Source organism: Caretta caretta, chromosome 2, assembly GCF_965140235.1.
Source record: "Caretta caretta isolate rCarCar2 chromosome 2, rCarCar1.hap1, whole genome shotgun sequence".
Taxonomy (NCBI): domain Eukaryota; kingdom Metazoa; phylum Chordata; order Testudines; family Cheloniidae; genus Caretta; species Caretta caretta.
This window is the reverse complement of record NC_134207.1, coordinates 113,518,871-113,539,274: the sequence shown is the minus strand read 5'-3', so window position 1 is coordinate 113,539,274 and position 20,404 is coordinate 113,518,871. Positions and strand designations below refer to the sequence as shown.

General features: G+C 42.1%; 1 protein-coding gene across 3 annotated transcripts in view; it reads right to left on the bottom strand.

Moving 5' to 3' along the window:
• Nucleotides 1-2,875: 2,875 nt before the first annotated feature.
• The window catches only part of TBC1D7 (TBC1 domain family member 7), a 28,708-nt gene continuing 11,179 nt past the window's right edge, over nucleotides 2,876-20,404 (bottom strand). For all 3 annotated transcript variants that reach the window (XM_048839871.2, XM_048839872.2, XM_048839870.2), the window contains exons 4-8: nucleotides 18,720-18,907; nucleotides 17,423-17,560; nucleotides 14,154-14,299; nucleotides 4,943-5,072; nucleotides 2,876-3,125 (exon numbers count right to left, since the gene is read on the bottom strand). In XM_048839871.2, coding sequence (XP_048695828.2) covers nucleotides 3,039-3,125; nucleotides 4,943-5,072; nucleotides 14,154-14,299; nucleotides 17,423-17,560; nucleotides 18,720-18,907 — 689 coding nt within the window. In that variant the 3' untranslated portion in view covers nucleotides 2,876-3,038. The remainder of the gene's footprint in view (nucleotides 3,126-4,942; nucleotides 5,073-14,153; nucleotides 14,300-17,422; nucleotides 17,561-18,719; nucleotides 18,908-20,404) is intronic.

The window sequence follows — 20,404 nt, the reverse complement described above, 5'->3', positions numbered from 1 at the left end:
GCTGGACTCCATTTAAACATAAAGGATTTATTTGTTATGAAAGTGTAAACAAGCCATGAGAGGCAAGCAATGGTAAAGACTCTTTACTGGTGTCCTCCTGTTCCATGATTCCAGCTGGAATGTCTCCAGGCTTCAATAGGTTGGTTAGAGATCTATGCCTAAAAGACAGCCTCTCTCCCAGAACAATGACCGGGGCACCAGGAGACCTCACACCCTACTGACCACTCAGTGAAACTCTAAGGCCTGAATTTTGCAACTGCATTATTGCAGCATTAAGAACCAAGGTAGCATCTTTTTAAAAACAAAAAAGCAAGTTAGTGTAAGAGTGACACCCACCTGAAATGTTTTTTACTGAAGAGTTTTAGGTACTACTCCTGCCCAAGACCTCTTGACAATGTATATGGTTTTATAATCACACTTTAGTAACTTGCTCTTCCCTGTTGTTGAGGAAAGGACCCACACAAACACTTGGGGGGGAAAGAGTGTGTACTAAGTGCCAACTGCACAAAGGAAGAGAGAATTTTTCCCCTTTCTACTTTAGTGATCTTAGTTCTAACAAAAGAAAGTACACCACCTCTTTTTATGCTGAAGGTTTTTTGGATTTAGTAACGGGAGATGTGCTGTCTCTGGCCAATGTTAAAGCATGTCTGAATTTCATTTAAGTATTTAAGAAATTTTTTTCTATATTCAGACTGCACTCTTGTTCCAAAAATCCCTTTTTAGCAACATGGATTGTTTGAAGCACCAAGCAGGAAACACTGATGTAAGTCCATCAACTTTACTTTTGTTTGCATTTTCAAAGATAGGTTGATTTTTTTTTTCCCCCTTTTCCCCACTTCTGGTTGGCTGGTAGCCCTTAACATGTTGACTTGCATTTACACTCAAATTGATGCTTTTTTGCTAACCAGGATATAGAGAGCATATTAATGCAGATTCTTAAACACCGAATGATTTATTTGTGACTTGTATCAAGCTCTAGGTGGATGGAAATTGTTAATCAACAAAAAACGCACTTTTAAATTGTTTTTAAATCTTCCACATATAAAAATATCCAGCAGCTAAAGTAGTTTTAGCAAAACGTGTGACATTTTAAATGGATTAAAGGAATAGAGTCAGCAAACAACTGATCCTTTTTTGTTTGAAACAGCTGAAACAAACCCCCTTTCAAATTTTCTTCCTTTTCTCAACTGAATCTATTTGAAGTTGACCACAATTTGTTTCAGTGCCCCCACACAGCCATCCACCCCAAAAAAACCTCACCCCTCTCCACACAAAGGAAGTATTTTACTTTGCAGTTAGAGAATTGAACTGAATGTTTTTGGTTACCATGTCCTTCAAAATTTTAGAACTAGTAGAGCTATTTTCACACCTAGTTTACTAACAGACTGGGAACTGAACAAAGCAGAAAAGCTTGTTTTCTTCTTCCAAACAGGTTGGATGAACTAGTTGAATAAACTGAAGTGAAGAAAATATTCTCTACAGCTGCAAAAGAGGCTACTACTATCAAAAGCTGGTTTAGCACTCAAATGCTGGTTCCAGGTGCTTACACACTGACTTTCATTAAGACCTGGCAGCAAAAACAATGTGTGTTAAACAGGCTTATTTAAATACTCTCAATTTTTTTTAAATCCACCTCATCTGATAGGAGAGATCTGTTCATCACTTGCTCAAACCTGTACACAGCTTGACCCTGCAATACGATGAGAGTCTGATTCTCAAGAGGCAATCTTCAACTTCCACTGGCTTGAAGGAGAGATGAGGTGCTCCTCACTCTACTGTATTGAACCCATAGAGAAAGGTGTTGGTTTGGAAGAGATTAAAGCCACCAAACATAATTTTGGTACAGCATTTCAATCATGGCTACTGAGCTGTCTCACCTGAATTAGAAGGGAGGATCTTGAGGATGGCAGTGGTAGCAGAATCACTTTCTTCTTAAAACAGAGCAAACTGTTAAGTTCTCTATAAATGCCATTTAAAAAAAAAAAAAATCCATCTGTTTCTGCATTCCAGAACAAGACACAACAATTCACAATTGTATACAGTTTTTAGCAAGCTGCTTATCCACCATAGTCTAATGTACTGCTGCCACTGTTCTTAACCATAAATTGAGGTATTACCTAATAACAATTAACATTTTAAAGCCTATTCCCTTCTGTGTTCAAAACACACTATCACTTTTGTTACAGCATTGAATTACATACAAAGTTTTTTTCCCTTAGAACTTGATTTAACATTTTTAATTACATGGCACTAAAAGGCAGTCATTTTATTAGTGTGTATATATACCACCAAAGGACAGCTTCCTTTAATTGTCTTATTTAGACACAAAATGTAACTAGTTTAGTGGGTCATAAAGAGGCATGCAAATCTGTTCTTGGATTGCGTATTACATCCTCCCCTGCTAAACAACTTACGTTAATGCCACAATTCAGAGGACCCTAGCCCAGTGGTTCTCAACCAAGGAGATGCATACCCCTGGGGTATATCAACTCATCTAGATGTTTGCCTAGTTTTACAACAGGCTACATAGAAAAGCAGTAGCCAAGTCAGTACAAACTAAAATTTCATACAATGACTTGTTTATATTACTCTCTATACTATACACGGAATGTAAGTACAATATTTATATTCCAAATAGATTTATTTTACAATTATATGGTAAAAATGAGAAAGTCAGCAATTTTTCAGTAATAGCATGCTGTGACACTTTATATTTTTATGTCTGATTATGTAAGCAAGTAGTTTTTAAGTGAGGTGAAACTTGGGGTACGCAAGACAAATCAGACTCCTGAAAGGGGTACAGCAGTTTGGAAAGGTTGAAAGCACTGTACTAGCGCATTTGAATGTTGCAACTATATTACCAAATTACTGCTCATCACAGCACAACTCAGTCTTTATTTTTATTGCAACAATTTACAAATTAATCACCATGATATTTACAGCACAAATGTGAAACAATTTAACATCTACAGATACTAATCTAGGGAAGTACCATCAGAAGGTACGTCCTTCCAAACCGTGAGGACTGCAGCAAGTTCTCATACCAAATGTACCGGTGTCCCACAATGTTTGTGCCACAGATCAATAGCTTTGCTCACTATTGCGTCAGTGTTATCTTGAGGAATCTACAAAAGATCAGGAGAAAGGTTTGTGTTAAGTTTAACAGGGTAGTCAAAGAGCCTAAAACAAAATATCCAGTCACTCAAAGTAATATTTCTATTCTCCATTCTGTTTATTTCACTTTCCAAACTTGTCATCTCTTCTCCCTAACCAAAATATTTACAAAAATGGGCATAGGCAGGACCTGCCTTTGGATGGATCCAATGTGTTCAGGCATGGCCAGATTGGCACCCCTCTCTCAGAGGAACAATCTCATTGTTTCCACATAAAGGGAGGTGGAGGGGGGTGTCACGGAGTCCCTGGGCGATGCTCTGGAACTGCTCCCTATGAAGCCAGTCAGGACTCTGGGGAAGTCTCCTTTCTGTGAGCAGACTGTCTTCAGGACACACAGCTCACACAACTTCCACCTTCCTGGGTCTGACCTCGGAGCATTCAGCATCCTCTGCCCCTCCGTGCGCTTCCCACAGTGACTCCGCCCAGGCAGGGTCCTGGGGAAGCCAGAGGGTCTTGCACCCCAAATTTGCAGTCAGACGCAACTCTCAGCCAGCCAGTAAAACAGAAGGTTTATTAGACAACAGGAACATGGTCTAAACCAGAGCTTGTAGGTGCAGAGAACAGGAACCCTCAGCTGGGTCCGTTTTGGGGGGCAGAGAGCCAGACAACCACGTCTGCACTTCACTCCACATCCCCAGCCTGCCCCAAACTGAAACTCTCTCCAGGCCCTTCTCCTCTGGGCTTTGGCCCTTTCCCAGGCCAGGAGGTCACCTGATTCCTTTTTTCTCCAACCCTTTAGCTCTCACCTCGCAGGGGGGAAGGGCCCAGGCCATCAGTTGCCAGGAAACAGGGTGCTGGCCATTCTCTGTGTCCAGACCCCTGCACACACCTGCCCTCTAGGGCTCTGCAACGATCATACCCCTTATCCCACCACCTAGATACTTAAGAACTGCCTAGGGGGAACTGAGGCACCCCCACAATATTCATAGGAAACATTAAGAACAGTCCCGCTTCGTCACAGGGGGTGTTTCAGTCACCTCCACAGTGAGCACTCTTTGGGGAGGGAGCAGACCAGGGCCAGGTAGCCTTGTGCCATCAACCTTGTAAGGAATTTCAAAAAATTAACACAGCTTGAAGCTACACTAACTTTTCCACAGAAATCTCTCAGTACCACATGAACATGAGTAGGATCCAATGCTGGGATACAACAAGTCTCGCAAGATGGCTCAAGGCAGTGCTGAGGCATTGATGGTCCATGCAGAGAGCCTATTGCCTCCATGGATGTCTGAAAACCTCCGCTCATTCAGTGTGGGGGAAGAAGAGAAGCTCAAATCACCCCCAACAGAACAATTGGGGGAGACTTAAAGGACAGTGGGTTCTCCCCATAATCCCTCCGATGGATTTTTCTGAAGGTGGTCATCAATCTGGCCTCTAAAGGTAAAAGCCTACATCAGCCATTCCTAACACCCTGGGACCAGCTACCTTATGGATTCCTTTCCTCCTAAAAGTTTGTAACATTGTAATGACTGCAACTGTTATTAGAACTATGGTAAACTTAAAATTTAAAATATTACCTCTAAATAAAAATACATACAAACATTGATTGTGGGTTTAATGTAGAAAAGCAAACTGTCACTAAGATTGAGGGAGATAGGGCAGATCGAGTATTACCCAGTTCTCAGAATTCTGGGTAATATTATGAAACTCATTTTGCAATGCTTTTTATCCCAATTGAATTAACAAGGGATAAAAAGTTGTTGTTTTTTTTTAAACCTGAAAATATTTGCTATACCACCAAAAACAATGCACAGCTAGGACAAGTACTTACATTTTCCAGAAACTGTGTGATCTTCTCTGTGTTAGTCAGGGCCATTATCTTCATTTTAAAGGTTAATAAAATCTCCAGAGCAACAAACACAAGAATCTTGCAGGATCCACTAATAACTTTGTCCCAAACCCTAAAATAGTAAGTAACAAAGTCAACAAACCATATTAATCTGTTCTAATCTTTTATTCATTGCAACAAATCTCTTTTCCAGATAGTTTCCATGAATGTAGCAATGTATTAAATTATACATGCAGTACCTGTACCATCTATATTCAAAAGTAAGGAAATCAAACGTCACAAGTTACTGACTTCTACTAAATCTCTAACTAGGATGGATTAAGGGTAGAGCAGCACATTAGTAGTGCCTACTGCTGCCAAGCTTACACAAAGACCCCAATTAGAAATAGAACACATACAGATGTTCTGCACTGTTAGACGATTATAAGCTAAAACTTAACAAGCAGATCTTGTTCTGCTAAGTTTAATTATTACACATGGATGACTGTCACCACAGTATCAGTGACAATGAGTTGTTTTTTTTTCCTGGTGCCAAGAAAAGGAATAAAATTAGCGTATCTATAACGATAGTTGTCAAATAGTTAACCAACTGAAACTAAAAGTTCAGAAGGAATAAAGTGCTGAGCTAACTAAAGGATACCTACTGTGACCAAATATTCCATCTTATTGTATGAGAAGTGAAACTGATATCAACATGGTATTGTCAATTATGTTTCTGTAAATAATAATTATACACAGATAACAGCTACTGACCCTTCCAACCCACTTTCTTCCTCACATCCACACCCCCAGTATGCTGCATAAACCTATAGATGTACTAATGAAAACTATAGATGTACTAATAAAACCATGGAACCTGGACGGTAAATTTCCAAGGGCTATAAATACTTTTACTACATGACTCCCTATTAAAAAATAATCCCACCCTCTTTCAATTCTTCAACCTTCATTATCATAGCTCTTCATGTCACCATTTGTCCTCATTCTCCAATCATTGCAAAATCTACACGGGACGTGAATTTCTAAAAAACCATAAACCCCTTAGGCCTCCTTTATATATCACAAGTCAAGAAGAAAAGGCACAAGCCAAATGATAGTGCCCCAGACAATGTTTACTTCCCAGATACTAGAAGTATAAATTGTAGTGACTGCACAAAGAATTATAATCCTAAAAAGATCAGGGAAAGAGTCTTTCCAACATGTACTAAAACTAAGCTGCTGTGACACATCCAGCCTTCTTTCATGATTCTGCTGCCAGATTTAATTGGTGTGGTGAATGAACTCATTACAGAAAGGGGTGGGGGTTTTAAAACCCCCCGAAACATTTCCATTGATACTCAACCTGTTCCCAAACAAGCATTGCAGTCATTTCATTTAAATGCTCATATTAAAACAACTACAATTAGTTAACTAATCCCTAGTTCACACCACCCAGGAGAATCTTTATGAAGGAAAGGAGTGGAGACAAAAGCAGGGCTACACTTAAATGCTGCATCAGCACAGCGGCACCAATGTAGCGCTTAAGTGAAGATGCTCCTATACCAACAGGAGAGAGCTCTCCCATCAGCATAGTTAATCCACCTCCCCAAGAGGCGGAATACATGGGGGTTAAATTCAGTGTAACTACATCACTCAGAGGTGTGGATTTTTCAAACCCCGAGAGATGTAGTTATAACAGCGGAGGCGTGTAGTGTAGACCTGGCCAATGTTAGCACTAACCAGCTCCGTCTCCTCTTGCGCTCTCTTCTTAACTTCCAACTATTGTTACTGCCCATGCAGCTCAATTAATTTAAAACAATAACTGGAATGTGAGTGTGTGACATGATGATAAATACATCAGGAGTTGTCAGTGCCTTGTCTATGCTAGTGCTACACCACCAACCGAGCTGCAGCAGTAGAAAATTATAGAAAAAAGGCTAATGTAGAAGGCCACGGGGTTTATTTAATGTATTTATTTTTGTAATTAGGTATTTTTTTACATGCTTTCTACACATTACATCTTTATTAGTTCAATTGTTCTGATCCTAACTTTTAGGATCAGACATACTTTCACAGTTTATGCTTCAGAAAGCTTGTGAAGGTTAATTTATTATTATATTGATGGGGAAATGACTACAGAAATTTAAATTGTCCTAGAAGTCCTATTCACTGTCACTGAAAGTTAAAGCAAATGCTCTACGTGTTAGGATGGGTTAGTGGGATTTTTTGTGTGAGACTAACATCCTTAGAAATGCATAGGTGTTCAATTAGCCACAGAAGGGCTCTCCTACCATTCCTTCACTGGACAGAAACATACTGACAATTACAAGGAAAAAAATACAAAATGAAACAAGAATATGAAGCTTAAACAAAGTAAGCTTCATGCAAAATCCTATGCTCATCAAGTTTTATTTATTGTGCATTGTTCTGTCAAAGAATGCAAAGAACTATTCCACATCTACACTTTTCCATAAACAAGGCACACATTACAAGTCTGTGTAAAAAGAAATAAAATGCTAGAAGGTTCTCAGGACAACTTCTTAGATTCCTCATCAAGTGCACTCCTTTACTAAAGTAAATTCTTATTCTGCCTTGTCTCAGTTCATTACCAAGACTTTCAGTAACTGTCCTGAAATACTGTTGTTTTTTTTCAAAAATTGGCAATACTTCATTCACTACTATAAAGTCTGTACAAATATGCACCTATAATCTCCTTCCTGACACATTTAAGCATAAAAAACAGCTACCTACCTACCTTTTGTAACTGTTGCTCTTCAAGAGGTGTTGCTCATGTCGTTTCCATGTTAGATAGAATCTCCATGCACAGCTGCTGGAGATTTTTCCCTTAGTGGTATCCGTAGGGCCAGCTCTGGAACCCCCTGGAGCCCCATGTTCATGTGCCGGTATATGGGATGCCACCAGCCCTGCACCCTCTCAGTTCCTTCTTGCCGTCAACTCCAACAGTGGGTAGGGGGCGGGTCATGGAATGGACATGAGCAACACATCTCGAAGAACAACAGTTATGAAGGACAGGTAATCGTTTTTTCTTCTTCGAGTGCTTGCTCACATCGTTTCCATGTTATGTGACTCACAAGCAGTATTCCTGGAGATGGGCTCGGAGTTTACAGACATGCGGCCTGCAACACCACTCTACCAAAGCTGGCATTGTCCCAGGCCTGCTGGGTGATGGTGTAATGGGATGCAAGGGTATGGACCAAAGACCAGGTAGCAGCTCTGCAGATACCTTTAATTGGTACCTGCGCAAGGAACGCCCCTGAAGAAGCCTGCGTTCTGGTGGAATGGGCAGTTTGTGCCCTGCTTTTTCATAGCAGAACTTGATGCAGGCAGTTATCCACGACTAGATCCTCTGAGAGGAAACCAGCCAGCCCTTCTTCCTGTCTGCCACTGCGACAAAAAGCTGCATCAACTTACGGAAGGGCTTAGTTCTCTCACTGTAGAAGGCGAAGGCCCATCTAACATCCAAAGAGTGCAACCGATGCTCCTCATTAGTCTTGCCAGGCTTTGGGAAGAAGACTGGTAGGAAGATGTCCTGATTATAATGGAACTGTGACATCTTTGGTAAGAAGGCCAAGTGGGGACGAAGCTGGAACTTGTCCTTATAGAACACCATGTAAGGGGGTTCCCGATGTCAGTGGTCTTATCTCAGAGTTCCGGGGTTGAAGTGATCACTACCAGGAAAGCAACCTTCCACAGAGGAGCAGCAGGGAGCAGGAGGATAGTAGCCTGAACGGTGGGGACCTGTGAGCCAAGAGATCACCAGATTTAAGTCCCACGGAGAGACTGGGTCGCGAATCTGGAGGTAGAGTCTCTCCAACCCCTTCAGGAACCTAATCGTCATTTCATGGGAGAAGACTGATCTGCCCTGGATTGGAGGGTGGAAGGCTGAGATAGCTGCCAAGTGCACCTTGAATGACAAAATGGCCAGGCCTGGGTGCTTGAGGTGGAGCAGGTAGCCTAAAATGGATTGAAGCGAGGACCGGGATGGGGAAGGATTCTGGCCCAAGGCCCAACATGTTAAGCATTTCCACTTGTCTAGGTAGGTTGCCCTGGTGGAAGGCTTCCTGCTACTTAACAGAATGTGTTGGACTTGCGCTGAGCAGAGCGATTCCTCCACATTCAGCCATGCAGAAGCCACACTGTCAGATGCAGGGACTCTAGTTTCGGGTGAAGCAGATGGCCCTGGTTCTGGCCAGAGCAGGAGCTCTAATGCAGTTGCTAGGGAGAGCTCCAAAAGCGTGCTGAACCAGTGCTGGCGTGGCCACGCCAGAGCCACCAGGATGATTTTTGCTTTGTCCCTCTTGACCTTCAGGAGGACCTTTTGCACCAGGGATATTGGTGGGAAAGCATATAGTAGTGCTCCTGTCCATAAGAGCAGAAAGGCGTCCAATGGGGAGCCTCTGGCGAGCCCGCATATCGAGCAAAGCTGCTGACATTTCCTGTTCTGCTTGGACACAAATAGGTCCACTCAGGGAGTTCCCCTCCTCTGGAAGATGACACTGACCACCTCTGGATGGAGTGACCACTCGTGGCAAGAAGAGAAGGACCTGCTGAGGAGATCAGCCAGCAAATGTTGGGCTCCCAGGAGATGACACGCCTCGAAATGAATGGCATGCTGCACACAAGTCCCACACACTGAGACCCCTTGACACAGGGGAGACATGTGGGCTCCACCTTGCTTATTGATGTAGATCATCATGGAAGTATTGTCTATCAAGATCTGCATTCTTCTGACCTTTAGGTAGTGTAAGAATGCCTGGCAAGCCAAGTGTACCACCCTGAGCTCCCTGACATTTATATAGAGGGAGCAATCCTCCTGGGACCAGAGGCCCTGCATACTGAGGTTGCCAAGGTGGGCTCCCCACCCCAAATCCAAGGCATCGGGAGACCAACATCACCAAAGCGAGCAGGGCCACAAAGGGAACCCTTGCCAACACCGATTGCGGGTCTGTCCATCAAGTCAAGGAGGACAGTATATTTAACAGAATTGTGACCACTAAGTTCAAATGGTGTCTGCCAGCGGTACAGACCAACCCCAACCACACCTGCAAGGGTCTGAGGTGCAGCCATGTATGCTAGACTATGTAAATACATACTTCCATGTGACCTAGTAGCCTGAGGCAAACCTAAGCAGTCGTGAGCAGATAGGCTCTGATGCTTGCGATGAGCTCTGACATAGCTCAGAATCGGGTCTCCGGTAGGTAGCCTTTGGCCTGGGTAGAGTTGAGCACTGTGCCTACAAATTCTATTCTCTGGACTAGGGTCAGAGTTGATTTCTATTAGTTTATAAGGAGGCCCAGCACCTGACAGGTGGCTTATACCAAGTCAAGGCTGTGTTGGACCTGGGCTTGAGACGTGCCTCTGATAAGCCAGTTGTCAAGGTATGGGTACATCTGCACACCTCAATGCCTTAGGTAAGCTGCCACCACAGACGCGCATTTCATGAAAACCCTCAGAGCAGACGATAGGCCAAAGGACAGAGTCATGAACTGACAATGGTGCTGGCCTACATCAAATCAGAGGAATCTCCTGTGTCTGCAGAAAACAGAAATATGGAAATCGGCGTCCTTCAAGTCAAGGGCAGCGTACCAGTCTCCTGGACCCAGGGAGGGAATGAGAGAGGCCAGGGAGACTATGCAGAACTTCAACTTCTTGAGATATTTGTTGAGGTGGTGCAGGTCTAAGATGGGCCTGAGGCACCCCCATTTCCCTTCAGGATTAGGAAATATTGGGAGTAGAACCCCTTCCCTCTCAGCTCTTGAGGAACTTCCTCCATGGCCCCTACATGTAGGAGGGATTCCACCTCCTAGATGAGAAAGTGCTCGTGAGAAGGTCCCTGAAGAGGGACAGGGAAAGGGGGCGGGAGGGAGGGGTGGAAGAAAACTACAGGGTATAACCAGCTGTTATGGTATTGAACACCCAACCGTCTGAGGTAGTCTGGGTCCATGCAGTAAGAAAGGGGGACAAACAGTCCAGAAATAAAAGGCGGGGGGGAATCCTGAGGTAACTCCGGTACGCCGTCCTTGGGCACACCCTCAAAATGCCTGTCAGCCCATCAGAGTGGATGCAGGACCCGACTAGGGGGTTGAGGATGACGGGGCAGACTGGTGGCATTTGAAGCCTCTATCTTTTCTCCTCTAGAGTCCCTGCCGAGGTGGACCCGAGAGCCTGGGTGGTGGCCAGAAGTGTCCTCTCAAGACTGGCAGTATATACAGCCCCAGGGAGCATTGGGTGGCCCTGAAGTCCTTCAAGCCATGCAGCCTGGTGTCTGTCTGCTCCTAAAACAGAGCATTGCCCTCAAAGGGGAGGTCCTGGATGGATTGCTGCATCTTGTGAGAGAATCCAGAGGACTGCAACCATGAACTGTGCCGCATAGAAACCACTGACGTCATCAGCCACATCCAATGCCACCTGAAGGGAGGCCGTGGCCACTGCCTTGCCCTCTTCCATGATGGCCAAGAATTCCTGCCTTGACTCTTGGGGCAATGAGTCCTTGAATTTGGCCATCGAATCCCATGTGTTGTATTTGTATAGCCCCAGCAAAGCTTGCTGGTTGGCGATATGCAGCTGTAGGCTGGCAGTAGAATACACCTTCCTACAGAAAAGATCCACTTTCTTAGTGTCTTTATTTTTAGGGGTTGTGCTAGATTGCCCATCTGTCCCGTTCAGTTGTGGCTGAGACCACCAGTGACCCTGGGGATGGGTGCAAATACATGTACTCAAAGCCCTAGGGAGGGACATGGTACTTTTTCCCTGCCCTTTTAGATGTTGGGGGCACAGAAGATGGAGTTTACCACAGTACTCTGATGAGCTTCAGAACTCTGTCATGCACTGGAAGGGCCACCTTGGAGACAGGCGCTGCAGCCAGAATGTTGAAGAGGCTATCGGTAGGCTCCTCAAGCTCCTTCACCTCCAACCCCAAGTTCGAGGCAACTCACTTGAGGAGTTCCTGGTGGGCCCTAAAATCATCTGGTGGCAACAGGATGGCAGGTCCTGCGACCGCCTCATCAGGGGAAGACGAGAAGGTGGCTGTCACTGCTGGTATGGCTGGCTTTCCCTCCACTACCAGTACTGATTGCACCGGAACCGCTGGGTTTCAGTATCGGGATCCGGTTCTGAGTTGAGCCAGTCGCATCAGAGCCAGGGTCCATCCTTCGGAAACTACTCAGGACGCCTGCTGGGAATATGGTCCCAGCATGGGAGGGAACCCCCAGGGGTTCCAACATTGCCACTGAACCAATGGCCGTGGCCCCAATGACGGACCTGCAGTGAAATCCGGCTCATAAGAATGATGTCGTTGCCGTCTTGGAGGAGAGCTGGGTTTGCTCTTGGACCCCAAGGAGGACTCCTCCCTCGGAGACCCAGGGGGAGCTGTCGCTGCCACTTGCTGATGGCTATGGCGGTGAGCCAGAGAGCGGGTCACACTGGGGAGCAGTGGTGTGGGACCGGTGCCTCAGTGCCAGAGACGCTCAACAGAGTGCTGGAGATCGGTGCTGGGGGGATGGAGTTCGGGAAGCTGGCGAATGACGCTGCAGCCCATAGTTGATCAGCACTGAGTTGAAGGCCATTAAGGTGGCCTCATAGAAGGTTTCCCCCTCAAGGGAACCACTTTCGAGGATTCCCTGGAGTCGGGCCTGGGTCTCGAGGTGTAGGCGGCACTGGGAGAGATATCAGGTCCCTTGCTGCCTGACTGTCTGCGGTACTGGAGAGTGTCCCCTGTCAGCCCATTGATTCTTGTGCCTCTTCTTCGGCACAGGTGAAGGGAAGTGGTGCCGGGAAGAGCATGGTGCCAGTGGAGCACTCCGCACGGAGGCAAGCATGTTCGGTGCCAAATCAGAACGGGACAGCTCTGAAGCTGGGCGGAGGGCGGCTTCCATCAATAGGGCTTTCAGCCAATTGTCTCTGTCCGTGAGAGGGCATAGCCTGATGCCCTTGCAGATCCTGCACTTCTCTTTGACATGCCTCCCCGAGGCACTTAAGGCAGCTCATGTGTGGGTCACTCACGGGCATAGGTTTGTGACAGGCAGCACATGGCATGCCCCATCCCTGGGACAATGTCCCAGTTAAGACTCTAACTAAACAACTATTGTAACTATTTACAAGAGGAAAGTCTAAAACAGTCCAAGAAAACCACAAGGAAACTTGCTATCACAAGAAGCATTCCTGCAACTGTCACGGGCAATAAGAAGGGACTGAGAGGGTGTGTGGCTGGCAGTACCCCATATACTAGCGCAGGAGCACGGGGCTCCAGGGAGCACCAGAGCTGGCCCTACAGATACCATTAAGGGAAAAATCTCCAGCAGCTGTGCACTTGGGCGTGCACACACCTAACATGGAATCGACATGGGCAAGCGCTCGAAGAAGAAGAATTAATTCTCAGAGTGAAATGAAGAGGAAACAATTGTATTAAAATAAATAGGGGTGGCTTATGTTTTTAGATTTGTCTTTTGTTTCTCAGACATTGGCAGAACAAGAATGCCACTTACCATGAGTGACTTATGCATTTTAAAGTAAATATTTTAAAAAACACTTTGCTACTACAGTGATAAACAGGCTCCAATCCTTCAAGCTGGCATCTCCACTAGGGGCTCTGCTGGTGTAACTATACATACATAGTTATATTATATAATTATATAATTATATATTATATTATATATATATTATATAAACATAGTTGTATTGGCAAAGGTTGTGTAGTGTAGACTAGCCCACAGTATGCTTTATTTTCATGAACTTTGTCATACTTAACATATCAAGTGCTATTTTTTAAACAAACTCTCCCACTACATTTTTAAATTAAATGACAATAAAGAGTAAACATTCACTTAGTGAAGCAATAACTGCAACTAAAACATCTGAAAATTTAGGTGCCTTTAGCCCGTATGTCACAAAATAGGGATTTGGGGTTTTAAATACGAAGAAGCTGAAAGTGGTATTAGCACATGCAGCCAAAATTATTAAATTTTAACCTCATCTTTTTTAAATACCAAAAAAATCCACACTTTTAAAAAGATCGTATATCTGTAATAAGTGGAGTCACATCAAATTTTGTTATGATTTCTAAATCAGTGCTACTTTAATCAGTTTTCCTCAAATCTAGTTCATATTCTGGGTGATGAAATAAGAGAAGTTATCTTCTACTAGCAGCTATACAAAGCTGAAATTCCTAAACAAACGAACACAAGAGAACACTTGCCTCTGTAAACTGGATTCAGGTAAACAGCCTGCAAAACACTTCTTAAACCAAAGATTGTAAGGAAGTTTGCTCACTGCAGAGCATGCCTTCAGATGCACCAGAAGTCTGTTATCTTCAACATTCAAATACTGTTCAAGAACTTTTGGCTGTAGAAAGAACAGGGAAATCAAAGTTTTAAATACCTCACATCAAATGGAATTCAGAGTTGATTCTCACTTTAAGAGAAGTGTCTCAAAATTAAACATATGTAAAAAGCAAATGCTAAAATATTAACATTAGATAATGTACTGCAAGGTCACATTCACCTACAGCAAGGGTTATTGAACTCTACAATTTGGCTGATAGAATATTTGCTAAACAAACTTCTGTTCACCCCTCCTAAAAAAAAGTCACCTACCATTATGAGGGCTTCTAAATACTGTAGTGTTTGTTCCTTTGTGTAGTAAAGAGTCAGAATTTCAGGTGGTGCAGAGGATTATACCTGCACTAAACTTTCACCCTTTGGGGACCAATGTTCAATTGCTGCTACCATCACAAGTAAAACTGAGTTTAGTTCATCTCAAACCTAGCTCCATTTGAGCAATTCACAAAACCAACACACAATGCAGCAAAACAGGAGAAATCACATCTCAGAGCAAACCACTATGCAATGTATTAAAAGCATTGTTTGCTGTGCAAAAAAACGCCCGTCAGAAGTGTTTTAGGAAAGGCCAGCAGAATAGCATATAATGGTGGGGTTTAAAAAAGAAAAGAGTGAATTTAAAAAGTCATTATGCATTTATAATTCCAATATTTTTATATAAAATCACAGAAGTTTCACTATTTTCTGACACAGCTGGACAAATGACTAATTTTTTCAGTTGTTAAAGGACAAAGATTTTCCTTTGGCTATATTCCAAAATTCCTATTTTTGGTAGAATACATAAAACTATTGAGAAAAATCTGGGAGCGAAGGATCTATAGCCCCTTCTCTTGCTAATGGGAACACTTGTGAAAACACCCCTTCAGGCATACAAACACTAATAATTATGGCAATTGATGTAGTTGAGTGTATTAACTCCAGTAACAGATGGCAGGTTTACAAAACAACTATTTTATAACAGCACCATGTACAGTATCTACATTAAGGGTTTGAGCTTCTACTCATTGACTTCAATTTTGCAGAATCATGCCCACCGGTATGTATTTACATGAGTGGACACTGTTTATGAACAGGTTTCTTACTGTAATGTTATTTGACAAATTAGAAAGGTCTAGATAAAGCAATAGATTTCTTATAAATGCTAGTAAACCCAAAAAATTTTTCTTCAAGTTGCCTTTAACAAAGAAATTCTGCAGAAACTCAATATTACCTGCTTTAAATGTCCACTAACAAAAGAACTCAACCTACTAAACTGACATTTTATTGCAATTTGATTCAAAATGTATTGTTTTCCTAAAACAAAATAACCTGTTCTCAGTTCAAAACCAGCACCAGCAACTGTTGCCTGAATACCGGCTAATGAAGGCTATGTGACACACAGCAGAAGAGACAGAACATTTTAAACAGCTCTACAAGTGGTCTGATGTGAAGTACAGAATTGTCAATGTAATTAGGCTTGTGTCAGATTTTGTTTAAAATCAAAATACTTTTAAAAAAGTGACTGCAGTTGTAGGAGTTCCAGTTGAGCTTGGATACAGTGACTCTAGGCATCCCTGTATTTATACCCTACACACTACTCCAATAATATTTGTACAAAATATGCCTTCTGAGTTATCATATGAAAGCTAAAAATATGCTGATTACTAACAATATTATAAAATGCATGTGTTAACCTCATATGCAAAGTTATAAATTCCCTCTGTATAACATTACTAGAACATGTTTAAGACCTGGTCTACACTAGAAAACTAGGTCAGTTTAATTAGGTCCATCATAGGTGTGAAAAATCCACACCACTGAGCAACACGGTTCCATCAGCCTAGCTACCGTCTCTCCGGGAGAACCCCTCCCATTGGCATAGGTAGTGTCTACACTGAAGTGCTGCAGCTGTGCCACTGTAGCATTTTAAATGTAGACAATCCCTAAAACAAAGACAGTTTAGCCTAGGTAAAGGTGATAAATAGGTCTATCTTACACAGAGGAATGTGGGTTTACCTCAATTTACACATTAGCCAAAAACAAAGCTATCAAGCTAAGCCAGTCGGGGTTATCTTGAACCTGAACTCAAGGGACAGAGAATTAACATGGCTCCTGCACCTCAGAGAGACATAGGAGACTGAATACCCAGGAAGTCTTTCTGATTTGTAAGACAAAGACATCTCTTTGGGTATAAAAGGAACAGAGAGATACTATAGGGCTCCTTCACCTTAAGGAGACAAAGAAACCAAGCAATTTGATCTCTGTGATAGGTCTCGGCCAAGCCAACCAGGAAAAAGCTGGCAAGGAAACTTGGTGTGAGAGAAACCATCTTGAACAAAGACTATATCTTGCTAGATTAAATTTTAGACTTTTTGATGTGTGTTTTCATTTTTGTTTGCTTGTAACCATTTCTACCTTTATCTCTTTTACATGGTATCACTTAATCCATGTTTTTCTATTAATAAACTTGTTTTACTTTTACTATAAACCAACTCAGTGCTGTTTGAAAAGACGGATGTATTTACCCCAGTTAGATTAATAAACCTATGATGTACTGACTCTTTAACAGAGGGGCAAACTTAATATCTTCTGTGAATGCACACTGGTAAGGGCTGTGCGTTGCAGAGAAACATCTCGGAGGAGCTCAGTGGTGATTATTACCTGCTAGGCAAGGTCTGGGCCAGGGGAGCCTTGAGGAGCTAGCTGGTGAGGGAGTCTAGCTGATGTAGCAGAGAGCTGAGACACAGTCTAGTTGCCTGCAAAACTCACTCTAGCTGAGGCACAGGGTAACCCAGTGGCTCACAGTGCTGGATATCCGCAGCAGCAGGTTAGAGATACAAAAGTTAAATCATATCTGTGCTCGAACCTGTACATTTTTGTTTAAGTCTAAAAATTTAATATGCAATTGAAACATGTTTTAGCAAACAAGACCAATTTCTTACACCCCAAAGTTTCTACCAGGGAATTTACAAAGCACAACTGGAGGCCTAGATTATTATTTTATAGTAGCTAGTGGCAGAATAGAACCAGGTCTACTGACTTCCAGTCCCGTGCTAGCTCCTAGACGTAGCTCCCAAGATGTTCAATGCGTACCAAGTCACATCTGCCCCCACTCCACCCAGTGTCTCTTTTCACAAACAATACTTACCAGCTGTGGTAACAAATCTTTGTATTTGTTGTTTAACTGATTCACAAAACTACTGACAAGCCAGTAGCAGTCGATATTATCCTCCACCACTTCCTCCATGGCTTTAGCTATGGCAAGAAACACTTCATCTTCTGGTTCCTAGAAAACAAAACAGAAAATTGGGATCCACAGAATTGTTGGGCTGCCCATGTAAATTATTGCGATTCCCTGACCCGGTAATTTTGATAGATGAACTGGACAAATGTGTGAAAGGTGAAATGGTACTGACATAATTCAAGCATTTGGTAATAACTGCATAACTGTCTTTTCTGTAAAAACTGAAATAAACAAATAAACAAAAACAAACAAACAGGAGTTTATATTTTTAAATCAAAGTGACAGAAGTTTAGCATGGCTCAGTCATGTAATAGAAACAAAAAGTTCTCAGCATCAGGTGATGTGAGTCAATATTAATAGTGTGTGTTCTATCAAATAAATGGGGCCATCCACCTTCCTTTCACACCACAATGCTTGCTAGTTTATAGAATTGCTCTTTGTTTATAGATGTTGATGTGTACAGAATGATTTTGTTTTAGATAAAAAGCCACTTCTGTACACTTTTAATTACCTGGATACTAGTAAACTCTACCCCATGGGACAAGGCACCTTATTCCCAAAATACAACTCAATATGTACCTGAGATGCATGCTCTCTTCCTTTCACTAAATGTGAGATTTCCCTGTAACCAAGATTATATCATGCTCTCTGCTTTTAGACACATAAAGGGAACAGAAGTCATGGAAATTAACTATTAGATAGCAGGACTCCCATCATCAATGGTCAAGTAGTTCTGGAGCAGCACTAAATACTTTAATAAAACCCCAAAACAGCTCAGGCTAACAAAAATGCCAGGTTAGTAAATTGCAGTAACTTAGGAACACAATGTAAATTGCACTAAATCACTACTTTTAGTGGCCTGGCCCCAAGACATTCAGGAATCTCTGCTGCAGCAAGACTGTCATTTGCTTTAAGGCATTTTAGACAAAAAGAAATGAAGGTAGGAGCTAGAATAAAAAAGGCTACAAAGCCCAGAAAAAAATATATAGAAAAGCTTTTACGGCATAAAAGCTTATGCAAGATTTTTGGGAAAATGAACAAACGTACAGTTTGAGTAAAACCCAGTATTTGATATTAGTTCCTGTTTTACATTCACTTCATTTTGTCTCTGTGTATATCTTTTGTGCTATTAATAGTTTCAGTTTAATGTTTCTTTTGTTTGAAAGAGTTCTGTTGAAAGTCAAAATTAAAAATGACTGACCAGAGGAAAAGCCAAATTTCGAGGCAACCTTCCTGACTCCAGTTGATGCATGCGGAGGAAAACTTCAACCTGTGGGGTAGAATCCTTGATAAACCGAATTACTTGGAGGGCATGATACACATCCCTATATTGTTCCTTTCTGTACTTCATCACCAGAGCATGAGATTCATGGTGAGGAGGAATAATTCCTAAAAAAGGAGAGAAAAGGAAAGCAGTGAATCCCCTTTCTAGGGGGCTTTGCTTACTTCAATGTGTACTAATATACAGCCTGCAGAAGATGTAGGTCCCAATCATGCAGCTCTTACTCACATAAGCTTGGTTAAAGTTACAGTATACACTCCTATAAAGTCAAGACGACACAGACCAAGCAAATAATAATATTTATTAAAACTGAAGGTCATGTGTTGACTGAATGCAGGAATGATTTATTCACAGACTTGGTTTTCTGATCCCCTTTTAGGCCTCAGCATCTGGCTGATCATTTTTTGTCCATGAGGTCACTGGAGGCTGGTACATTGAGAAGAGGTTTCATTGTTTGGAATGAGGGGAAATTAAAAGTTTAATGATGTAACAAAATAAATGCATTTTTAAAAAAATCTAAACTGCCATTGGCTTGGATTCATCTGTAGTATTTACTATATTGCGTTTCCTGTGTATTTGTGCTGAACCTTCCCTTTGTTTTGGAGATAAACATAGATGCAGAACAAATATTTTATTCCTTAGTAATAAAGGCATTCATGGTCTGACAGAAAAAACAAAATGGGCACTTCCTATACAAATGCCTTACCAACAGCATGACAAATCAGCAGTAGCCTAGATTGAAGAGCAGTGATACAAAAACAGAACAGTTCCCTTTCCAAAATTTTACAGTCCCTCTGAGAATATCAGGGATGTGTGTGTGCATATAAGTAACACAAAGGTACTGTGCAACTTTCTTATTTAATTTACATTACTCACAGTGGAACCTTCTTTGCAGACTTTACCAGAGAGATCAATCCTCCTCTGAATCAGTGGTGCGAAGTAATTTCAATAACACAGGATGAAACAATTTCAGGTAGAGGCCCCATAACCATGTCAACCAAAGAAGCATGTAACACACTAAATTTTCCTCACATAACACAGCTGATTATGTTAAACACCAATCTTTCTACCACCATTACAAGAAGCATAAGTTATCTTTCCACTGTCCCGATAAATGATTTATGATATCCATAACAGACTCATATGACATCTTTCCTCTAGTGCTCTCTTAATTGAGCACTTTCCTTCATCCTAATGATTTCACCTCACTTAGGACTTTATTTTGCTACCACTGAAGTTAATAGCAAAACTGCCAGTGACTTCAAGAGTAAGATCCTGAAGAGGCCAAAGCAGAAATGCTCCCATGTATCACTAATGGTGTAAAACTAATCAGTAGTTTTGCAGGAACTAATCAGAAGGAGGCAGTCTTCAAAATTAGTCTTTAATCAGGTTAATCTGCTGCTTTTGCCTCTCTTTAAATGAAGGAGAATATTACTCCCAAGTGTTAATCCAGGAAATTGCAGAATTTGAGTACCAAACAAAACAGATATAGACACTTTTCTTCAAACTGCCAGAGCAAATCAGGTTGCATCCTAACAGCTGGGATTGAACAAGCCATCATAACTCAGCAAGTACATGCTGCTAAACTTACATGTTAAATCTAG